The sequence below is a fragment of the Hesperophylax consimilis genome, chromosome 14 (assembly GCF_061612785.1).
Source record: "Hesperophylax consimilis isolate HC1 chromosome 14, BYU_Hcon_1.0, whole genome shotgun sequence".
Taxonomy (NCBI): Eukaryota; Metazoa; Arthropoda; class Insecta; order Trichoptera; family Limnephilidae; genus Hesperophylax; species Hesperophylax consimilis.
This window is the reverse complement of record NC_142849.1, coordinates 27274425-27292281: the sequence shown is the minus strand read 5'-3', so window position 1 is coordinate 27292281 and position 17857 is coordinate 27274425. Positions and strand designations below refer to the sequence as shown.

At 36.7% G+C, this 17857-nt stretch overlaps 1 protein-coding gene across 7 annotated transcripts in view; it reads left to right on the top strand.

Moving 5' to 3' along the window:
* Positions 1-17215, top strand: part of LOC149418136 (diacylglycerol kinase theta) — a 130599-nt gene extending 113384 nt beyond the window's left edge. For 2 of the 7 annotated variants that reach the window (XM_089639675.1, XM_089639674.1), the window contains exons 13-19: positions 1571-1719; positions 3852-4022; positions 6200-6341; positions 7417-7578; positions 9169-9325; positions 10255-10362; positions 15446-17215. In XM_089639675.1, the coding sequence (XP_089495801.1) occupies positions 1571-1719; positions 3852-4022; positions 6200-6341; positions 7417-7578; positions 9169-9325; positions 10255-10362; positions 15446-15547 (991 nt within the window). In that variant the 3' untranslated portion in view covers positions 15548-17215. Of the gene's footprint in view, positions 1-1570; positions 1720-3851; positions 4023-6199; positions 6342-7416; positions 7579-9168; positions 9326-10254; positions 10363-13328 lie in introns of all 7 variants that reach the window. The other 5 variants (XM_089639680.1, XM_089639676.1, XM_089639678.1 and 2 more) reach the window with 4 other exon arrangements.
* The last annotated feature ends 642 nt before the right edge of the window (positions 17216-17857 follow it).

The window sequence follows — 17857 nt, the reverse complement described above, 5'->3', positions numbered from 1 at the left end:
CCTATAATTTTTGATAATTATATTAGTGATATATCGTTAGTTTCTGTCTCGGAAATCAATGATTTCAGTATATAGTTTGATATGAAACTCAATTTTATAAAGTATAATAGAAATCATTTCCAACAATGCTTTGAAAATGTTGGTCTTTATTTTAAGATTATCTAATGATTTTCATAATATCTACACAATCAAAACATTGTATATCTCACTGGTAAGGAGACATATCGAGTATAATTCCACACTTTGGTCTCAAAATTATGAAGTTCATTCACACGCCACTGAAAGAATCCAAAATAAATTCTTAAGATTTGTAAATTTTAGAATAGGTATTCCTAGAGAATGCCTAGATTACAGCTACCTTCTTTACTCATTAAATTTATTCAAATTATCAGAACGAAGAATTATTTGCGATTTATTGTGTTTGTTTAATATTATCAATTTGTTATTGAAAACCCCTCAGTTGCTACATTTAATTTCATGGCAGGACAGTTACAAGACAGTACCTCCCATATTATTGTAGCAATTCTTCTACTACGTCGCAGTATTACGCGCCTATGAGACGAATCCAAAATTTGGGAAACATACACTCCAATGTTGTAGACATATGTAGTTAAATAAATAATGTTACATTAAAAGTTGGCTTTAATACATTTTATGTCTTCAAATAGAACTGATTTATTTTGTGAAATGTAAACCAGTATAAACCAAACAGATTTAAATCTCTTGATGTGCAAAATGAAGTTGGTCGATGTCTGATTTCTCGTTTATGTGAATATATTGTATAAAATATGTATACAAATACAGGGTTTTCCAATAAGAGATGTAATTTTGAATAGCCCGCTATTTCGGTAGATGTTACTTTTGAAGCTGTCATTTTTTGACATTTGACAAGTAGAAACTACGCCATCAATAAAAATGGAACGATACATGCTTCAACAACGCATTGAAATGATTAAAATTCACTTGAATGAATCAAATGCACATCTTCTTGAGTGATGAGGCCCATTTCCACCTCGGTGGCTTCGTCAACAAACAAAATTGTTGCATCTGGGGCTCGGAAAACCCAAGAGTTATTGTTGAAAAGCCTTCTATCCTCAACGTGTGACTGTTTGGTGCGGTTTATGGTCCAGCGGAGTCATTGGACCTTACTTTTTTGAAAATGAGGCTGGAGCAACAGTTACGGTGAATGGATTGCACTATCGAGACATGATTAATGATTTTTTATGGCCGGAATCGGATGGTATTGATCTGGACAACGTTTACTTTCAACAAGACGGCGCTACGTGCCACACAAGCAACGAAACCATTGATCTTTTACGATTGAATATCAAAATAACACCTCTTATTGGAAAACCCTGTATATTATGTCGTTCAATTAATAAATAAATTTGTCCGAGCTAACTAACCTAAGGAGACGCACAATACCACAAAATAAATTGTCCATATTATATTGACTGTTACATCCTATTTATCTTCAGGCTACATTTATTATATTGTGACACATACAGGCTAAATGTTTGTGTTTAATGGAACATTTCAGTGACTGACCATGTCTGCATGTTGTCCCCAGACTGTACGTGTTCCGGCATATAAAGGACTACAAGATCCTGGTGTGCGGAGGGGATGGGACCATCGGCTGGGTGTTGCAGTGCTTGGATAATGTGGGACAGGACAGTGAATGCTCCAGCCCACCGTGCGCCATTGTACCCCTCGGAACAGGTCTAATTTACAATACACATTATCTGATTTACATAAATTTTTACTCTTGGTAAAACTGATAAAATTTTAAGAAAACATAATTATAAAACAATATTTCTATTTTGTGTGTCATTCGGTTAAACAAGTAGTTATTCATTTTACATTTTTTATTTTATAATAATAATAACATGGCATTTATATAGCGCAGTTTAGTGTCATTTCACTTCAAGTGAACCCAAAGGGCTTTTACATGCAATGCAGTAGGTAAACCTGTTTAGGAAAAATTACAATGAAAACATAATATAATAGTTATGTATATCAAAATGTAGGTAGTTAAAATAAAGTACGAAAAAGTAACGTAAAAATATATTATCTGCCAATGTCAAATTCAATCAAATCAATATATAATTGTTGTTGTGTATTGAACTAAAGGGACTGGGACACGGTCAAGCGGCTTGATCGCAAGCACGTAGTTTTTTTTGTCTATTGTTGTCTATTATTGTCTATGCTTAGCGGCTTGACAGCCCGCATCAAGCCTCTCCGTCAAGCATGGCCACGCCTTCCTGTGATTTCGTGGTGGTTTATTTTATTGGTTTATTTATGCATCTATGTATATCGTGTTTATACTCGCTGCTGACGGGGAAACAAACCAGTCTGGTCTTGTCGCTCTATTCTATTCATGTGTTTTAATAATAAGTATCAATATTTTAGAATGTCAATAGTTTATCAATATTTTAGAATGTCATAGTCTCACTGGCTCCAGATGGGAGCAGTTGATACTCTTGTGCGGTATTCATACAAAAAATATGTTTTCTCCATTGAAAATTCAGAAAATTATTTATTCTACAGTTTGATTATTAATGACCTTGAAAACCGCTGTCATAATTATTAAAAAATACTAAAATACTTCCAGAATTTTTAAATTAGATGGATTTCTACAAATTGAACACAAAAACAATAACTAAGTACCTATTTTATAATAATTTTATTCAATTTATAATATCATTGTTTATGATACGTGATATTTATTTGTCTATTCCCACAAAAATATAAATTCGCATCAAGCCCCGCCGCCAGTACGTAGTATTGCGCAACGCTTGCAAGCCAGCTTTGGTACACGGTCAAAATGCTTGTCACAAAGTGCCATAGACAAAAAACTACGTGCTTGCGATTAAGCCGCTTGACCGTGTCCCAGTCCCTTTAGATATTATATAATGACCATAGATGTTATCTATGGACTATATATCATGGTTGTCCAAGCAAAAGTCACCAAAACACAACACATATTTGAATTTAAAAGCTAAAATCGTCGCCGTAGATGTAAAGGGAGCCAAGCCACAAATTTGGCGAAAATGGGTTTAGTACCATCAAAGATGCAGGCATAAGAGGCCTAACTCTTTTGCACATCACACCAGTGTGCTATTTTTATGTAATGGACATTTCAAAGTTTTATCTTCCCACATAGTAATAGAAAAACATTAAAGGATTCAAATAAAATTATTTCTCTCACTTTCAAATAAAGATAATATATTGAGGCAGTAAAAAGCTTTCTATGAAATTGTAGTATGAAAAGACGCAATTGTAGTTTGCTTTCCATGTCCATATGAATCATTAGAATTTACACACTAATATTACACACACATTGTCTGGTAAACCATACAAAGTGAACCGCATTATTCTTATGATTCATATGGACAAAGTTCGCTATACTGCAAAAACTGACAAATTATACAGGAGAACGATTTACAGTGATTTAAATCGTCTGCGTACTAGTGATCATACGCGACACTCGACAGACATGAACGGAATATCCGTTCACAGTTGTTCTTGGCTTCATGAGAATGGGTTGTTTCTCCGACTCGTTTTTGTATAAGGCTGCTCGCATGTGGAAAGAACTACCAGCATCTGTTTTTCTTCCTTCATGTAATCAGGGCCTCTTCAAGACACACATTAATAAATCCCTTCCTACAGACCCGCCTGATGGGCACAAAATTTTGAATTCGGTGCTACTTAAAAGATATCACTGGAGCAATCATGATATGTACATTACATCTGTTAACAGGAAGATAATTATCTTGTCTTGCTAAACACCAAAGACATTAGTGAATAAATTTAGTTCGGAAGATTGACATACCCCTTTTGTTTGTTTCCAGGCAACGACCTAGCGCGGGTGCTCCGCTGGGGCCCCGGCTACACGGGGGGCGAGGACCCCCTGTCCCTGTTAAGGGACGTCATCGAGGCCGAGGAGATCCGGCTGGACCGCTGGACCGTGGTCTTCCATCCCGAAGACAAGCCCGACCAGGAACTGCCTAAGCAACTGCCTAGTTAGTACACACTTTATTATTATTCTATTCTTTGATTGGTGGATTAAGATCTCATAAATTAAAAATAAATAGTAACATGGACAAAATAACAAAAGCAGAAATATTGAAATGGAGTTCTTTTGGAGACTGAATGCTGTATAAATGAAATCTCTGATGCGTTTGCGTGGTAAAACCATGTATGATTGTCTGAGAAATGTGGTAAAACCATGTATGATCATCTGAGAAATGTGTAAATTCGCAAAGGGAAGGGAAGAAGATTAGATAGAGAAAGATTAAGAAAGTAGGTCCCTGGCCATGTGCTCACTAAAGAGGACCAAATTAATTTCTGGCAACTTTTTGATTCTGAATTGCTTTCTCTCATCAGCGATGTATATTCCACTCTGGGTGATGTGCGTTATCACAAAAACGTGAAGAAAATTGAAACATATTGTGTAAAGAATAATAAAACAAAATTATCTGATTTACAATTAAATGCCTACATATTTTGTAAAAAATAATGAAACAAAGTTTTCTAATTTACAAATAAATGCCTACATATTGTGTAAAGAATAATGAAACAAAGTTATCCGATTTACAAATAAATGCCTACATATTGTGTAAAGAATAATGAAACAATGTTATCTGATTTACAAATAAATGCCTACATATTGTTTATTGTTGTTGTTATACGCCCATAGGGGCTTTTACATAGATTATAAATAAGTTTTACATAAGTTATCGAGTTAGAATTTATACTAAGAGTTATAAAAGTGAAGAATTTTAAAAAAATATACAAGTAGTTTTTGAAGAATATGGCGTAAAGAAACATTTTAAACAACATAATATTTAACAATAACAAAGAACAAAATATAATATAAAACATTACAATAACATATCTAATCGTTAAATCTATTACAATAATTTGTATGATTCCACAAAGTGTTGGTTTAATTTGAATTTAAGATTATAAAGGGAATCATGGAATATATCTATAATACCACCAAACTTGTTGCCCAAATCATGCATCCTATTGGTAAGTGAGTTTGACTGATAGTTGGTTTTATATGTGTCGCAAAAGAATGTTGTATTTTGTCTAGTATTTCTTGTCGGTACATAGAGTTTAATAGCAGCAACGATGGCAGGGCTGTCAATAAGGTTGTTCATGACTCTGTATAATAAAATTAGGTCTGAAATGGTTCTTCTGTCAGACAGCGTAATTAAATTAAGTCCATTCATCAAATTTACATAATTAATGTTTTCTATTGGAATTTTAAGCTTGAAATTTAAGTACCTAAGAAATTTGTGTTGAACCCGTTCTAATTTGTTAGAGTGTACTTTATAGAAAGGAGACCAAATAGGTGAATTATATTCCACTTGGCTTCTAACTAGTGAAATGTAGAGTGTTTTCATGCAATCCAATGACTTAAAATCAGTTAGGGTTCTACAAAGGAAGCCAAGAATCTTTAAAGCCTTATTAGTTATATCATCTATATGCGCTGTGAATGTTAAGTTTGATTCGAATATAACTCCCAAGTCACGAATTTGTGATACTGGTGTTAATTTAACATTATTTAAATTATATTCATGTAAGATATGAGAATGAGTTCTGGAAAATCGTATTACTTGACATTTCTCAATGTTCAAAAATAACATATTTTGTTCGCACCATTTAAAAAATTTATCTAAATTAGCTTGTAAAATTAGGCAATCATATATATTTCGTATTCTTTTAAACAATTTTAGATCATCTGCAAAAAGTAGGACTTGTACATCTTTAAATTCTTGTGTGAAGAATAATGAAACAAAATTTTCTGATTTAAAAATAAATGCCTACATATTGTGTAAAGAATAATGAAACAATGTTATCTGATTTACAAATAAATGCCTACATATTGTGTGAAGAATAATGAAACAAAATGTTCTGATTTACAAATAAATGCCTACATATTGTGTAAAGAATAATGAAACAAAGTTATCTGATTTACAAATAAATGCCTACATATTGTGTAAAGAATAATGAAACAAAGTTATCTGATTTACAAATACTATGCTTGTATGTATCAAGCCTTTGAGTGTCAAATCTTGACAATCTTGTTAATAAAATAACATATAATAATTATAAATTCTTTCCTTTTAAATGCATTAGTTTAGTTGTATCATTACTTAAATGACTTGATAACATTTGTCTATTTTGACAGCCGTGACCACTGCAGGCTCCCAAAGTGAGGACAACTCCCAGATATTCGTGATGAACAACTACTTTGGGATTGGCATCGACGCCGACCTTTGCCTAGACTTCCACAATGCGCGGGAGGAGAACCCCAACAAATTCAACAGCAGGTAATCATTCAATCATTAACAAAAAATTGAATTTTAATTTTCTAAAAGAAAGACAAACACTCCCGGGTTACGAATAACTGGACAATATTCTTTATACTCCTACACACACAATAAGTGGAAAATGTTACTTGTATCGTGAAAGAGAACTTAGCCAGCCAAGGAACTCACGACTCCTTGGTGAGACCCAGACGCGTCTTACACAAGCACCACAGACCGGTCAAATCAACTGGTTAAATCAGCTCAGTAAATGGCAATGTTGAATCCCATCCTTCATTTAATCTCTATGGACTTTTCAATTATTTATTGTTGCTTTGTATCATCTTTTAAAAAAATAGACCAGATTAGATTTAGGGGGCAGGAATGGTTACAGCCGCTCAGGCAAACATTTATTGGATAACCAACACCTCTGCCGTAGATCTCCCCAAGTGGTTCGCTATGTTTGGTGGTTTAGCAGGGGTGCCCGGGTTCATGGGGTGAGGTTTGTCCGGAACTTGGCATCAGATGTGTCTACCCACCGACTGTGTTGCGGGCTAGATCGGTAGTGACTTATTGAGGGAGATCTTTTGACCTCTCCAACAGGTCTTTCTCCCAACACAGCCTTGCACCGTAGTGGGAGTGATGAATTCATACGTCTGTCACTCCTGGACATACTGATCCCCAGATTTCTACCCACCCCTCATACCTCTTTCCTTCCTAGAACTTGCTCTCCTTCTATTCTTAAAAAATACCCTCCATACAGCGTCATAGGCCCTGGGGAGAATTATTTTCCTCAGAACCTCCTGTGTGAAGCTAATGGAAAAAAAAAAATTATTAATCAAGGTCATAACGATGTTTTGGGGCTTTAAGTAACTTAACCGAAAATGAGTTGTTAGTTAGCTATTAGAACTATCGAGTGACTTGCAACGGGAATTATAACAGCTTACTGCAGACAGCCAAATCTTCAATTGCTTTTCAATGAGTAGCATTTGCTACACTATGCAGAAAGGTGGCGTGTTGCCTTATATTTTTAATAAAAATAGCTTTGTTCATGCTTAACTTTTTGATAATATTGTTAAAATTGTTTTGTTGACTTCAGGCTACGCAACAAAGGCGTGTACGTGAAGATGGGTCTACGAAAGATGGTGGGACGCTGCGGCAAGTTGTGCAAGGATCTGCACCGAGAGCTGCGGCTGGAGGTGGACGGGCGCCACGTGGAGCTGCCGCCCCTGGAGGGCATCATCATCCTCAACATCCTCAGGTAAACCACCTCCTAACCTAACTTTCTATCTGTCTTTTTCACTCACCAAACATGAATATCAACTAAGAGGCTGTTAACTGAACCTAACTCAACCCATCTATCTGTCGTTTCAATTGAAACGAACAAGTATCTCAACTTAACGTGACCCAATCTGTCAATGAGGACATCATGAAAATTATGAAGTAACACTAACACAAAGATGTAGAAATCAACAAACATAGTCAACGAACATGAAAATGAGGAAATTAACAAACATAGTCAACAAATCAACAAACAGTTAGATGAGGAAATCATGATGTAACACCAACATATGTAACAGAGTTCATGCTCTCTGATTCTAGTTTTAAATAGAAGAGAAAATACGAGACGCTTAGATGGTTTGGGCATGTAGAGCGAATGAGCGAAGATAGGAGTGTAAGGAGGATATATGATGCAAATGCGAATGGTAGCAGAAGTCGGGGACGCCCGAGGAAGACATGGCACAATCAAGTGAATCAGATACTCGAGTCGGGCCGTGTCAAGAGTCAGAATAATAGAAGAGTATGTATAAGACGATGTATGAACGTGAATGAGGCAAGAAGTGTGTGCCAAGACCGAGATATTTGGCGGTCCGTCCTCTCGTCGAAACGGCGTGATGGTTAGTTAGTTTTAAGATTGCTAGTTAATGACACAGTTGTATCGAAACTGGTAGAAACTGGCAAACAAAATTTAAGTAACAAATGTACATTGGAAAATAAAACTCAATAAAACAAAAATGTCTAGAAATTGTTGCATAGGTAATGCCCAAGAAATACAAAAAATTGTAAATAATTTACTTATATGTAATAATAAAATGAACAGAGCTTGCTGCCTATCAATGTGACTTAATATTTAATCGTATCTGTGTAAATTAACTTAATCAATTCAACCAAACCTGTCCTTTAATTCACCCAAAACTTTTAATTCACTTCAAATGAATTTGATTATCAACCTAACCTCAACTTTGCAAGCATAATTGCTGATAATCTAATTCCTACTGTCTTTGCCTCAAACTATGCCCAGAATCTAGTTTCCCAAAATCTCTATTCTTCTGCCCTCAGGCATTTCAATGATATGCCCGGGTCTACTAAATTGTGACAACTTAACCTCAATGAGATTTTTGAAATTTGTGCTTTGCCCTCATTTATCAGAAAATTTTCAAACTTTTTCAAATTCACAGCCTCGTATCATTTTGAGTTTTTTAGATACACAGTTGGATGATTTGTAACATAAATAATAAACTTCTCTTGAAAACAATACTTGGTTCACTCGTATCAGATAATTAGTCTTCGAGATACGATCCCGTTTATGGACATGTGCCGAATCTGGTACTGGCTCAAACTTTCATCAGGAAGGACCTTTTTTTCTATTTTTAGCCAAGTTATTGAAGTTTGATATTATGTATTTAGATAGAAACTGTTGCTCAGCCAAGTTATTGAAGTTTGATATTATTTAGATAGAAACTGTTGCTCATTTGGGCACGATTGTCTCCCCACCGCCGTTATCGATTTGAAAGACGTTTTCACATCAAGTAAAGTAAACACACACTAAAATATTCCATTCTTCCTTTAGCTGGGGATCGGGGGCTAACCCCTGGGGCCCGGAGAAAGAGGATCACTTCAGCAAGCCCAACCACTGGGATGGCATGCTGGAGGTGGTGGGAGTCACTGGGGTTGTACACCTAGGACAGATTCAATCGGGACTGCGCTCTGCTATGAGGATTGCTCAGGTAAACTAATTCATAACTTTTACAGATACCCTTTGATTTATAGTACTTACTGGTATTTTCACTAAGCATAATTTATGTTGTAAGTCTGTCTCTTGGGAAAATCAAACTCAATCTGTTCGACAGCTATCCCAGGACTTAATATGGCCAGCAACGTTACTGTCTTTTAACCCTTTCTGACTGTGTGTATACATATTTTAAAATACATTGATTTAAGAATTTTTTCCTCCACATACAGAGAGAATATAAAACAGCATTTTTAGATTTTCAATTGCTGATATAACAACTGGCTTTGCATGTAATTTTTTTATTGGATATTTTATTTAGGCGGTAGCCATTTTTATATTTTGTAATGTGATTTTTGTGTTCAATTTCAACAAAAAATTTTTGCCAGATTTTTTTAAATGTAAATTTTGAAGGTATATTTTTATGTAATTTTTTTTAATTGTGTTTTTTTGTACACAATGTACTCTTTCATTTTGTGTGAAAAACACCCTCTTCACCCAATATTCTTTTGAATGAAATTAGCAAATACTATTGAAAAAAAAAACACCAAAAATTTTCAAACTCGCGACTTCCTCAGCTTTTTTTTCTGATTAGCTTGATTGTTTGATGTAAAAAATCACAAAGTAATTTCTTTGTAAAAAAAATTTAACCCACTTTAGATTTCAATCATTTGAAGTTGGACGTTTTTCATTATTTCCTTTCGAGATGACACTAATTTAAACATGGCTGAAATGTATTTGTCTATTGGAATTAAAAACAAAAATATATATTAAACAATTGTCTGTAATTATTGCAGAATCACTGGAAATAATTTACCTGTGCTTAAAGTTACTTACCGTTTTCTCAGCAAGAAAATTAAACATTTTATTATAATATATTAAAATATTATATATTTCTTACCTGCATTATGTATGTGTACCACTCAGGGGGGCCACATCAAGATCCACCTGAAGTCCGACATCCCCGTGCAGGTGGACGGAGAACCCTGGGTGCAGTCACCCGGAGAGGTGGTCGTGCTGAAGTCCGCCCTCAAGGTAACCCCCAGCCCCTCTGCTCCTTACCCCCATGCTCGGTGCACACCCTTTCTCCGACCTCCCTCTCTGTCCATACGCATGCTTTGGTTATGGTAGACTCTTAACCCTAAACATAACCTCAAATATTTTGACATGAAAAATCTAATTTATTATTCCTTTATAATTCCTTTTTCATTCATGCTATTAGAGGCATGCCACTAACTGTGTTGAAAGAATGTGTTTGTGAAATTATATTTAACCCCAGTCAAAATAATATTGCGACTAAATAGTCTGCTTTTTTCTCTTTTTTAAGTTAGGGTATGCCTCTGACAGTATAATATTTTAATACTGTCTGAAAAAGATTACCTTTGGTTCTATTAAAATCAAAATGCAAATTGTTGAAACTGGTAAAATGATAAATATACCCCTTTCTATAAAAACAATTTTTGACCCTCCTCTTTTTGAAAAAAAAATGTCATGTCTCTGGCAAAGAAATATCGTCGAGTACATTGGGAGAATCCACATGATTTTTTAATAAAAAAATTAAAAGGTTGAAGTTGGCTACAGATTGAGAATTTCAGTAGCTTAAATACACGGTTACTATTCAAATTCAAATGGTAAGTTATTATTTACAGTCAAATGAATAAATATGATCTAATCATAATATGGCATTGATCTTTTGCACGAAAATTTATTGCACAAAGTGTTGTGTGCTTTAACCACTTAATGCTAGGGCTTTTTAATAAAAAAGTACATAAAAAAAAATTAGGTTTTTTTTAAATGTTTATACATTTTTCAATTAAAATATAAATAGGAACGAAATAAGCAGCTCAAAAACACGACCCATCTCAACTGCAGGCAAATTCAAACTGAGTAAAATACGTCCCTAACTTTCACGAGCGTTACTCGTGTTAGCTAAAAATAGAACACTGCAAGTCGAAACCGGCGAGCGTCATTCGGGCTAGCAGATATTGGAACGCATTTCGGGCGCGAGCGTGACTCGTTTAAAAGCATGAAGCGGTTAAGCGTAAATTAAAGCTGACGAGTGACAACATACTTTTACCAGTATTAACCCCTCAGGATAATTTTTTCGATTTTTTTGCAAACATTTATTACCTGTAGAGTCAATTTGTTCGCTGGGACAGCTCGTATAGTTTCATAGAAATCTCCCTTGGTGAGAAATGAAAACTAAACGGTGTTCGAAAGAGAAAACACCACGCTTTATATTCAAATCTGGAAGGTAATCACGGAAGAATTTAAATATATATCTCTATGAAATTAAAGATTCTGACCGCGATTTGAGGAAAAATATGAAATTTTGTGAATTTTAAAATTATTTTTATATTAATCGTCGAAAAAGTGAGGTGGCAATAATGTTTATAATACATTTGTCTAGTAAAATATGTGTATTTTCGTTAGATTTTTTTTTTTTAAGGGCGGAGACGGTTTACACGTAGTTCCCGTGAGCGCTTAGGCCATAGGCCCATTGTACTATCTCCCATTTTACCTCAATCCTTTAACAACAACCCAGTCCCTTTAATAAAGTTCACCAGGGTTGTCATTGGATATGTGGCTATGTCTTCTAGTCCTACTGTCTCCCCAGGTATCTGCGCCTAGTTCTCACCAGGGCAGGGCATCGGCACCGTAGGTAAATTGGAGTCTCTTCATCCTCTTCACATTTCCGTTATCAGTAATTTTAGTTTGATGTTTAAACGAAAAAATTTAAGATAAGCCATTTTTAAAACTTTTTTATGTTTGATTACGAAATTTTGATATTTCAAAAACTATATATTTATTTATAATAATAAAATTTGAATGTATGTTTCATCACCTTTCAAAAACAGTTTTCGAGGGTGTTCAAAAATATTCCATTTATTTGGATAGTTGCGAAGCGGAAATACACACAAAATTCTTTGAGTTTCTGACAGCGCCTTTAAGAAATATAATGGTCAATGTGCCAGAAGCCTGAGGGGTTAATATAACATAATAACAAAAACTCTTTACATTTAACTTTCTCATCACTGTGGTTATTTAGCAAATTATTTGAGTTACGAGATCACAATAATAATACTTATTAATATGGTAGACTGAACTTACATTGTGACTATTTTTTTACAATTGCAATAATTGATACCCAACTCTAGCTCCAATTAATCCAACTTAAGTAGTGGATTGTCCCAGTATGCCGAAGATAAAAACATGTTTAGAAATATAAAATTACCTTTTTGTGGCACTAATTTTAAGATTCTGTATCATTGTGCGTGCTTATCCAACACTGTACTGTAGTTCTGTCTTGCGCTTGTGTAGAGTAGAGAGTATGTGCATGTGTAGGAAACGCCATTCGCTTGCCGATCATCTGTTCACCGTTATTCCTCCATCGTTCATTCACTCTTTATCCCATGGACACCAAAATTAACCAAATTCGCCCGTACTTTGCATTATTTGGAAGTATTCATCATCGTTAACTGAACGTACTGATATCTTATCTTTGTGGATAGTTTGTATCTTGCACAAGTTTGTATACTTACTTTATTAATGAAAGAAATGATAGGTTAGTACTGAAGTATTTCTGTATTTAGAAGCATTTGTTTGAGAGCACGACTCAAGCTTCAAGATGGCCATAAAGTAATCAATAGATATTATATTTGATTGATATATTGAATCAAATAATGACTGTTGCGAGTTTGTTCTTATCGCTCATTCCTTCTGCAGAGAGAATTGGATCATCCTGTGTAGAGACGAGCTACCAATCACTTCACCCATTTTACTTCTCGTTGGCTCCTTGACAATGAGTCCCATTCTAGTTTGCTTCATCAATGTTACAGCCCATCTCTCTGGCAGCTGCTCAGCTATAAACAGCTTGGCTGAACGACACAGTTCGCCCATGTAAATGATAAAGCCGTCAAATGCAACATCAAGTCCATCTGCATGTTAAATGTCTTGTAATTCAATATATACCTACTAATCATTCGTTTTGAACAATTCAGGCCACAATGTTAAAGAAGACGAAACGTGCATCGGCAGTTAGTTCGTAATACGACCGCCTCAAGCTGCATTTGACATTTAGCCGCCGTGGACCATAAGGCAAAGTGATCCGGCACCTAGACATGCATGCTTGTGAGGACACCCCCCCCCCCGCCCCTCGCCCCCTACCCACCCCGGCTCTCCCATCCACCCCTCCGCCCCTTGCGTGTTGTCACCCGTGTTGCCTCCACTGCATACTTTAAACCATATAACCAAGTACCCAGTGTTTCTGTGAAGATGTGTATTTCTTTAAAAGACAACTTAGAAACTTTGTGTATGAATGAACCTGTGTAAACATTATAATTTTATTTTATAGATGTTTGCATAGTACGAAGCCATCCCAGTATTTGTTTTGTTACTTCCCACTATTATGATTCGTGTCCGCCATATTTATATAATATAAGAAGGGATTGCTTTTGTCTGTCTGATATGATAATATAAACACTGTGTTTCCTACGTACAGTACCAGTTGATTAGTTACTTATAAATAAATACTATGGATAAATACTTGACTAATTTTATACATAATGGAAAAGTTCAGAATGTCATATATGATATTATATTGTAAAACATACCTAATTGGTTAAGAAATACATTTAATGATTTATTCACTTTTAAATAATGCAGAACGCATGCTCATTGCTTTACGTCTAAAAGTTGTACAAATATATGTTGCAATATGAAATTGTTTGATAGGTAAACTAGTATAAGATTCTCTTCCATCTAAAATACCTGCGTCATAGTGGTAGTAAACATAACGTCATAATCTTAACTTTAAGAGCGTCAAATAATACGGTATGATGATATTTAGATAAATAAGCAAAAGTCCCTTCTTATGTTTCCCGCCCTGGTACCCATAGCAACCCTGCAAGATTGTTTTGTTAGATATGTTATAAAATATAATATCCTTTCCGTGGATTCTCTTTGTCAATGGACAGTGCAGTAACAAATGGCTACAGGGTAGCTGGTTGCAGATACAGTCGCTGTCTTTATTAAATGCATTGCATTGGCTTACAGATGTGTTCAGTTTATGCGTTAAATAAACTTAATTTCCCCTTTTGGGATATGTTGTATTCATTATAAATTACAAAGAAGGTTTGCTTTGCTGATAATAATAATCAGCGTCGCTACTTCCTTCCAAAAGGGTTGTATCCCAATTGTATGTTAATATACTGTCTAGTAATACTGTGTGAGTCGAAGGTGTTTGGGTACATGATGGAATAAATGTATGTTTTGTGGGGACACAGGCGACCATGCTCAAGAAAATAAAAGCCAAGCGACGCATGACGGAGCCGCAGCTCACGGAGGGGACGAGCGAGGCTCGCGAGTAGCCGTGAGGCGACAGTGTCGCACCACACCCCGACCAACCACCTCCCCCCCAACCAACAACCTACCCACCCACGGTCACATCACGCCACTTGGCATTATTGGCATGCGTATATCTCTATTTTGTACCTTTCTATTATTTGCTTCCTTCAAACTTTTATTATTTCATTTTACCACATTTGTTCGGCAATACATATATTATTATGACAATATATATATTTTGGATAGAATAAACACGTAACTTGATTGCTCAGAGTATTGCATATACCATATGTGATATGATAATTGCATTAAGCGTAAGTCTTTGGGCTGTGGCCGCTGTTTATAATACATATTATATTGAATCATTTATTATTGCTGTACATTCCACAGACAGAGCTAGAGCTGTATTTAAGTAATACCCCATGTCTAGTTTGGCCTCCTTAAGAGGGATTCATCATACTGTAAGGTAATACATATAATAATGCTACCATAACTATAAAGTCATCACATACATGTATGTTAGCATTTGAAGTAGCACAAGTAATAGACAAAGTAATATAAGAAGCTCTACGACAATAGATAATATTATAATCTAGCTGCGTAGCTGAGTGAACATGACATGCGTCATGTGGATGGATTGTTTGTTTGTTTGATGGATTGATGGATTGATTGATTGATTGAGTGAGGGTATTGGGGTACTCTGAGTACAGCAGTACAGTACAGTACAGTACAGTGGATGTGATGTGACTGTCCTTGTCCCCCCCCCCTCCAGGCCACGATGCTGAAGAAACTGAAGAGCAAGATGAAGCGCCGCAACACGGAGCCGTCCATGGGCGGCGCGCTGGAGCCACATCCCGACACCGAGGACTTTTGAATCTGGTACAACGAGCGTCTGATTTAACCTGGACATCATTCCCCCGCAACTCCCGCGCCACCAGGACCCCCTCGGGTCCGGGCCCCTGCCCAACTATAAGAAAAGAGGTTCTCTCTTCACGGGCTCATGTTTCCACCTCGGTAGGGGCCGCGGCCCGACGGGATCCACAGCGGGATCGGGAGCGTGCGTACGACGGGCGTGCGGGTTGCTCAGTCGCTCGTGTGGCAGCCAGTGACAGCCCAGCAGACGGACCAGTGACTAAGACTAAACTTACAAAGTGTTACTTTTACTTTAAATTTACTATCTCTTCTTTAAGTTCTGCCAAAGCCCCCCTAGTCAGGTGTGATGTTTAACTGCTAACTAAACTTACTTAAGTTATTCACCTCACACCAACAGGAACAAACGAATGAAGGAACTCACAGTGTTGCGACACGAGATCTCAGTAGCTTATTTTTAACCGTTTATGTTTGGAATCCTTTATGATTGTACTTAAATAGTAGATGTACTCCATTACATATATAGTCGTCCTTAATTGTGACATCATCGTAAGGACGATGGTGTTACGCTTATTTGTACTATAGATTTGAGTATAAGTACATTTCTAGTCGGAGCACTCGGTGTTCCATTCAGTAGGAGTTCTCTCCCAACAAGTATTTAGTCGGTAACTTATCATAGTAACTTAAAGTTTGTCGCCTAGGACGAATATACGAACATACCCAAATCTATAGGTTTAAAGAAATCTGTTATTACGACGCCACCATTTAAAGTAATCTTATATAAAGAGATTGTCTAATTATCTTATTTGGAAAAGTGAATTTGTGACATGTGCCGAGACGCCAAACGTCTCAATGTTTTGAAAAATAAATGTGATTGTTGAATGCGCACGCCGCCGGCACTCGAAGTTGGGACAACGGACATTTACAGTCACCGGCAACGCGTGACAGTTGCAAACCAAGAGTGCCCGGCAGGACAAGGTGCATGATAGGAGCCCCCTCCAAGGGCGGGCTCTTCAGGAACATCCCCGATCCGCACAACAAGCTCAGGGCGGGCCTTCGCCGGTCGCCACGGGAGGCTGTAAAAACCTTCCTGCGGCGGCGGGAGCGAAGATCATTCATTTCATCCATCTCATGATCACCCCTCATGTTGACTGTCCGCCCCTAACGACCCCCGGCGGGGTCACACCCGGCCGGGGCAGGCGGGGTGCGGCGCGCTGGCGGAGGTTCCAGCGCGCTGAGCCCCTCCGGGCGGGGCCGCGCGGGCTCAGGGGGCTCCGGCCCCCTGCGCGGTTTTCATCCATCTCCCTCATACACCTTTATGTTACCCTCACCCTCACCGCTACTAGTTAAGTCTTGAGATACTACGAGCGTCTCCCGGGCCTCCAGCCGTGGGAAGCAGTCCCGGGAAGCCCTAAAAGGGAGATAGCCGTACTGTAATGCCAAACTAAAGAATGAGCAAAGCTCATTCTTTTCGTACAAAATTGTTTCTTTTATGTTGATTCTAAGTATTTAAAATATTAAATCTATATATATATACATATATAAACATAGTATGTGTACATATATATACATATATACATGTATACATATATATATATACACATATATATTAATTATTACTGTATGTACATGTTTTAAGTAAAATTATTAGAATAAAATTATATAAATAAAATAATTATAGATCATAAAATAAATGTATGAAAATTAGATTTGGTTTAATTTTTCCCGTGTACTCCATTATTCTAAAATGAAAAAACCAAACATATTGAACATTTACATACAAATCATCAGTCCATGTTGCCGAAGAAGTTGACAGAGAGGAGAAAGCTAAAGGCACGCAACTCTCGCCTCATTCACACACATCATACACTTATGACACAAACCATCACTCTATGTTGCTGAAGAAGTTGACAGAGAGGAGAAAGCTAAAGGCACGCAACTCTCGCCTCATTCACACACATCATACACTTATGACACAAACCATCACTCTATGTTGCTGAAGAAGTTGACAGAGAGGAGAAAGCTAAAGGCACGCAACTCTCGCCTCATTCACACACATCATACACTTATGACACAAACCATCACTCCATGTTGCTGAAGAAGTTGACAGAGAGGAGAAAGCTAAAGGCGCGCAACTCTCGCCTCATTCACACACATCATACACTTATGACACAAACCATCACTCCATGTTGCTGAAGAAGTTGACAGAGAGGAGAAAGCTAAAGGCACGCAATTCTCGCCTCAACCACACCCATATGCTTATGACACAATAATAGAGCGCTTTCCAATAAATGCGTTCAATTATTCTCTCATG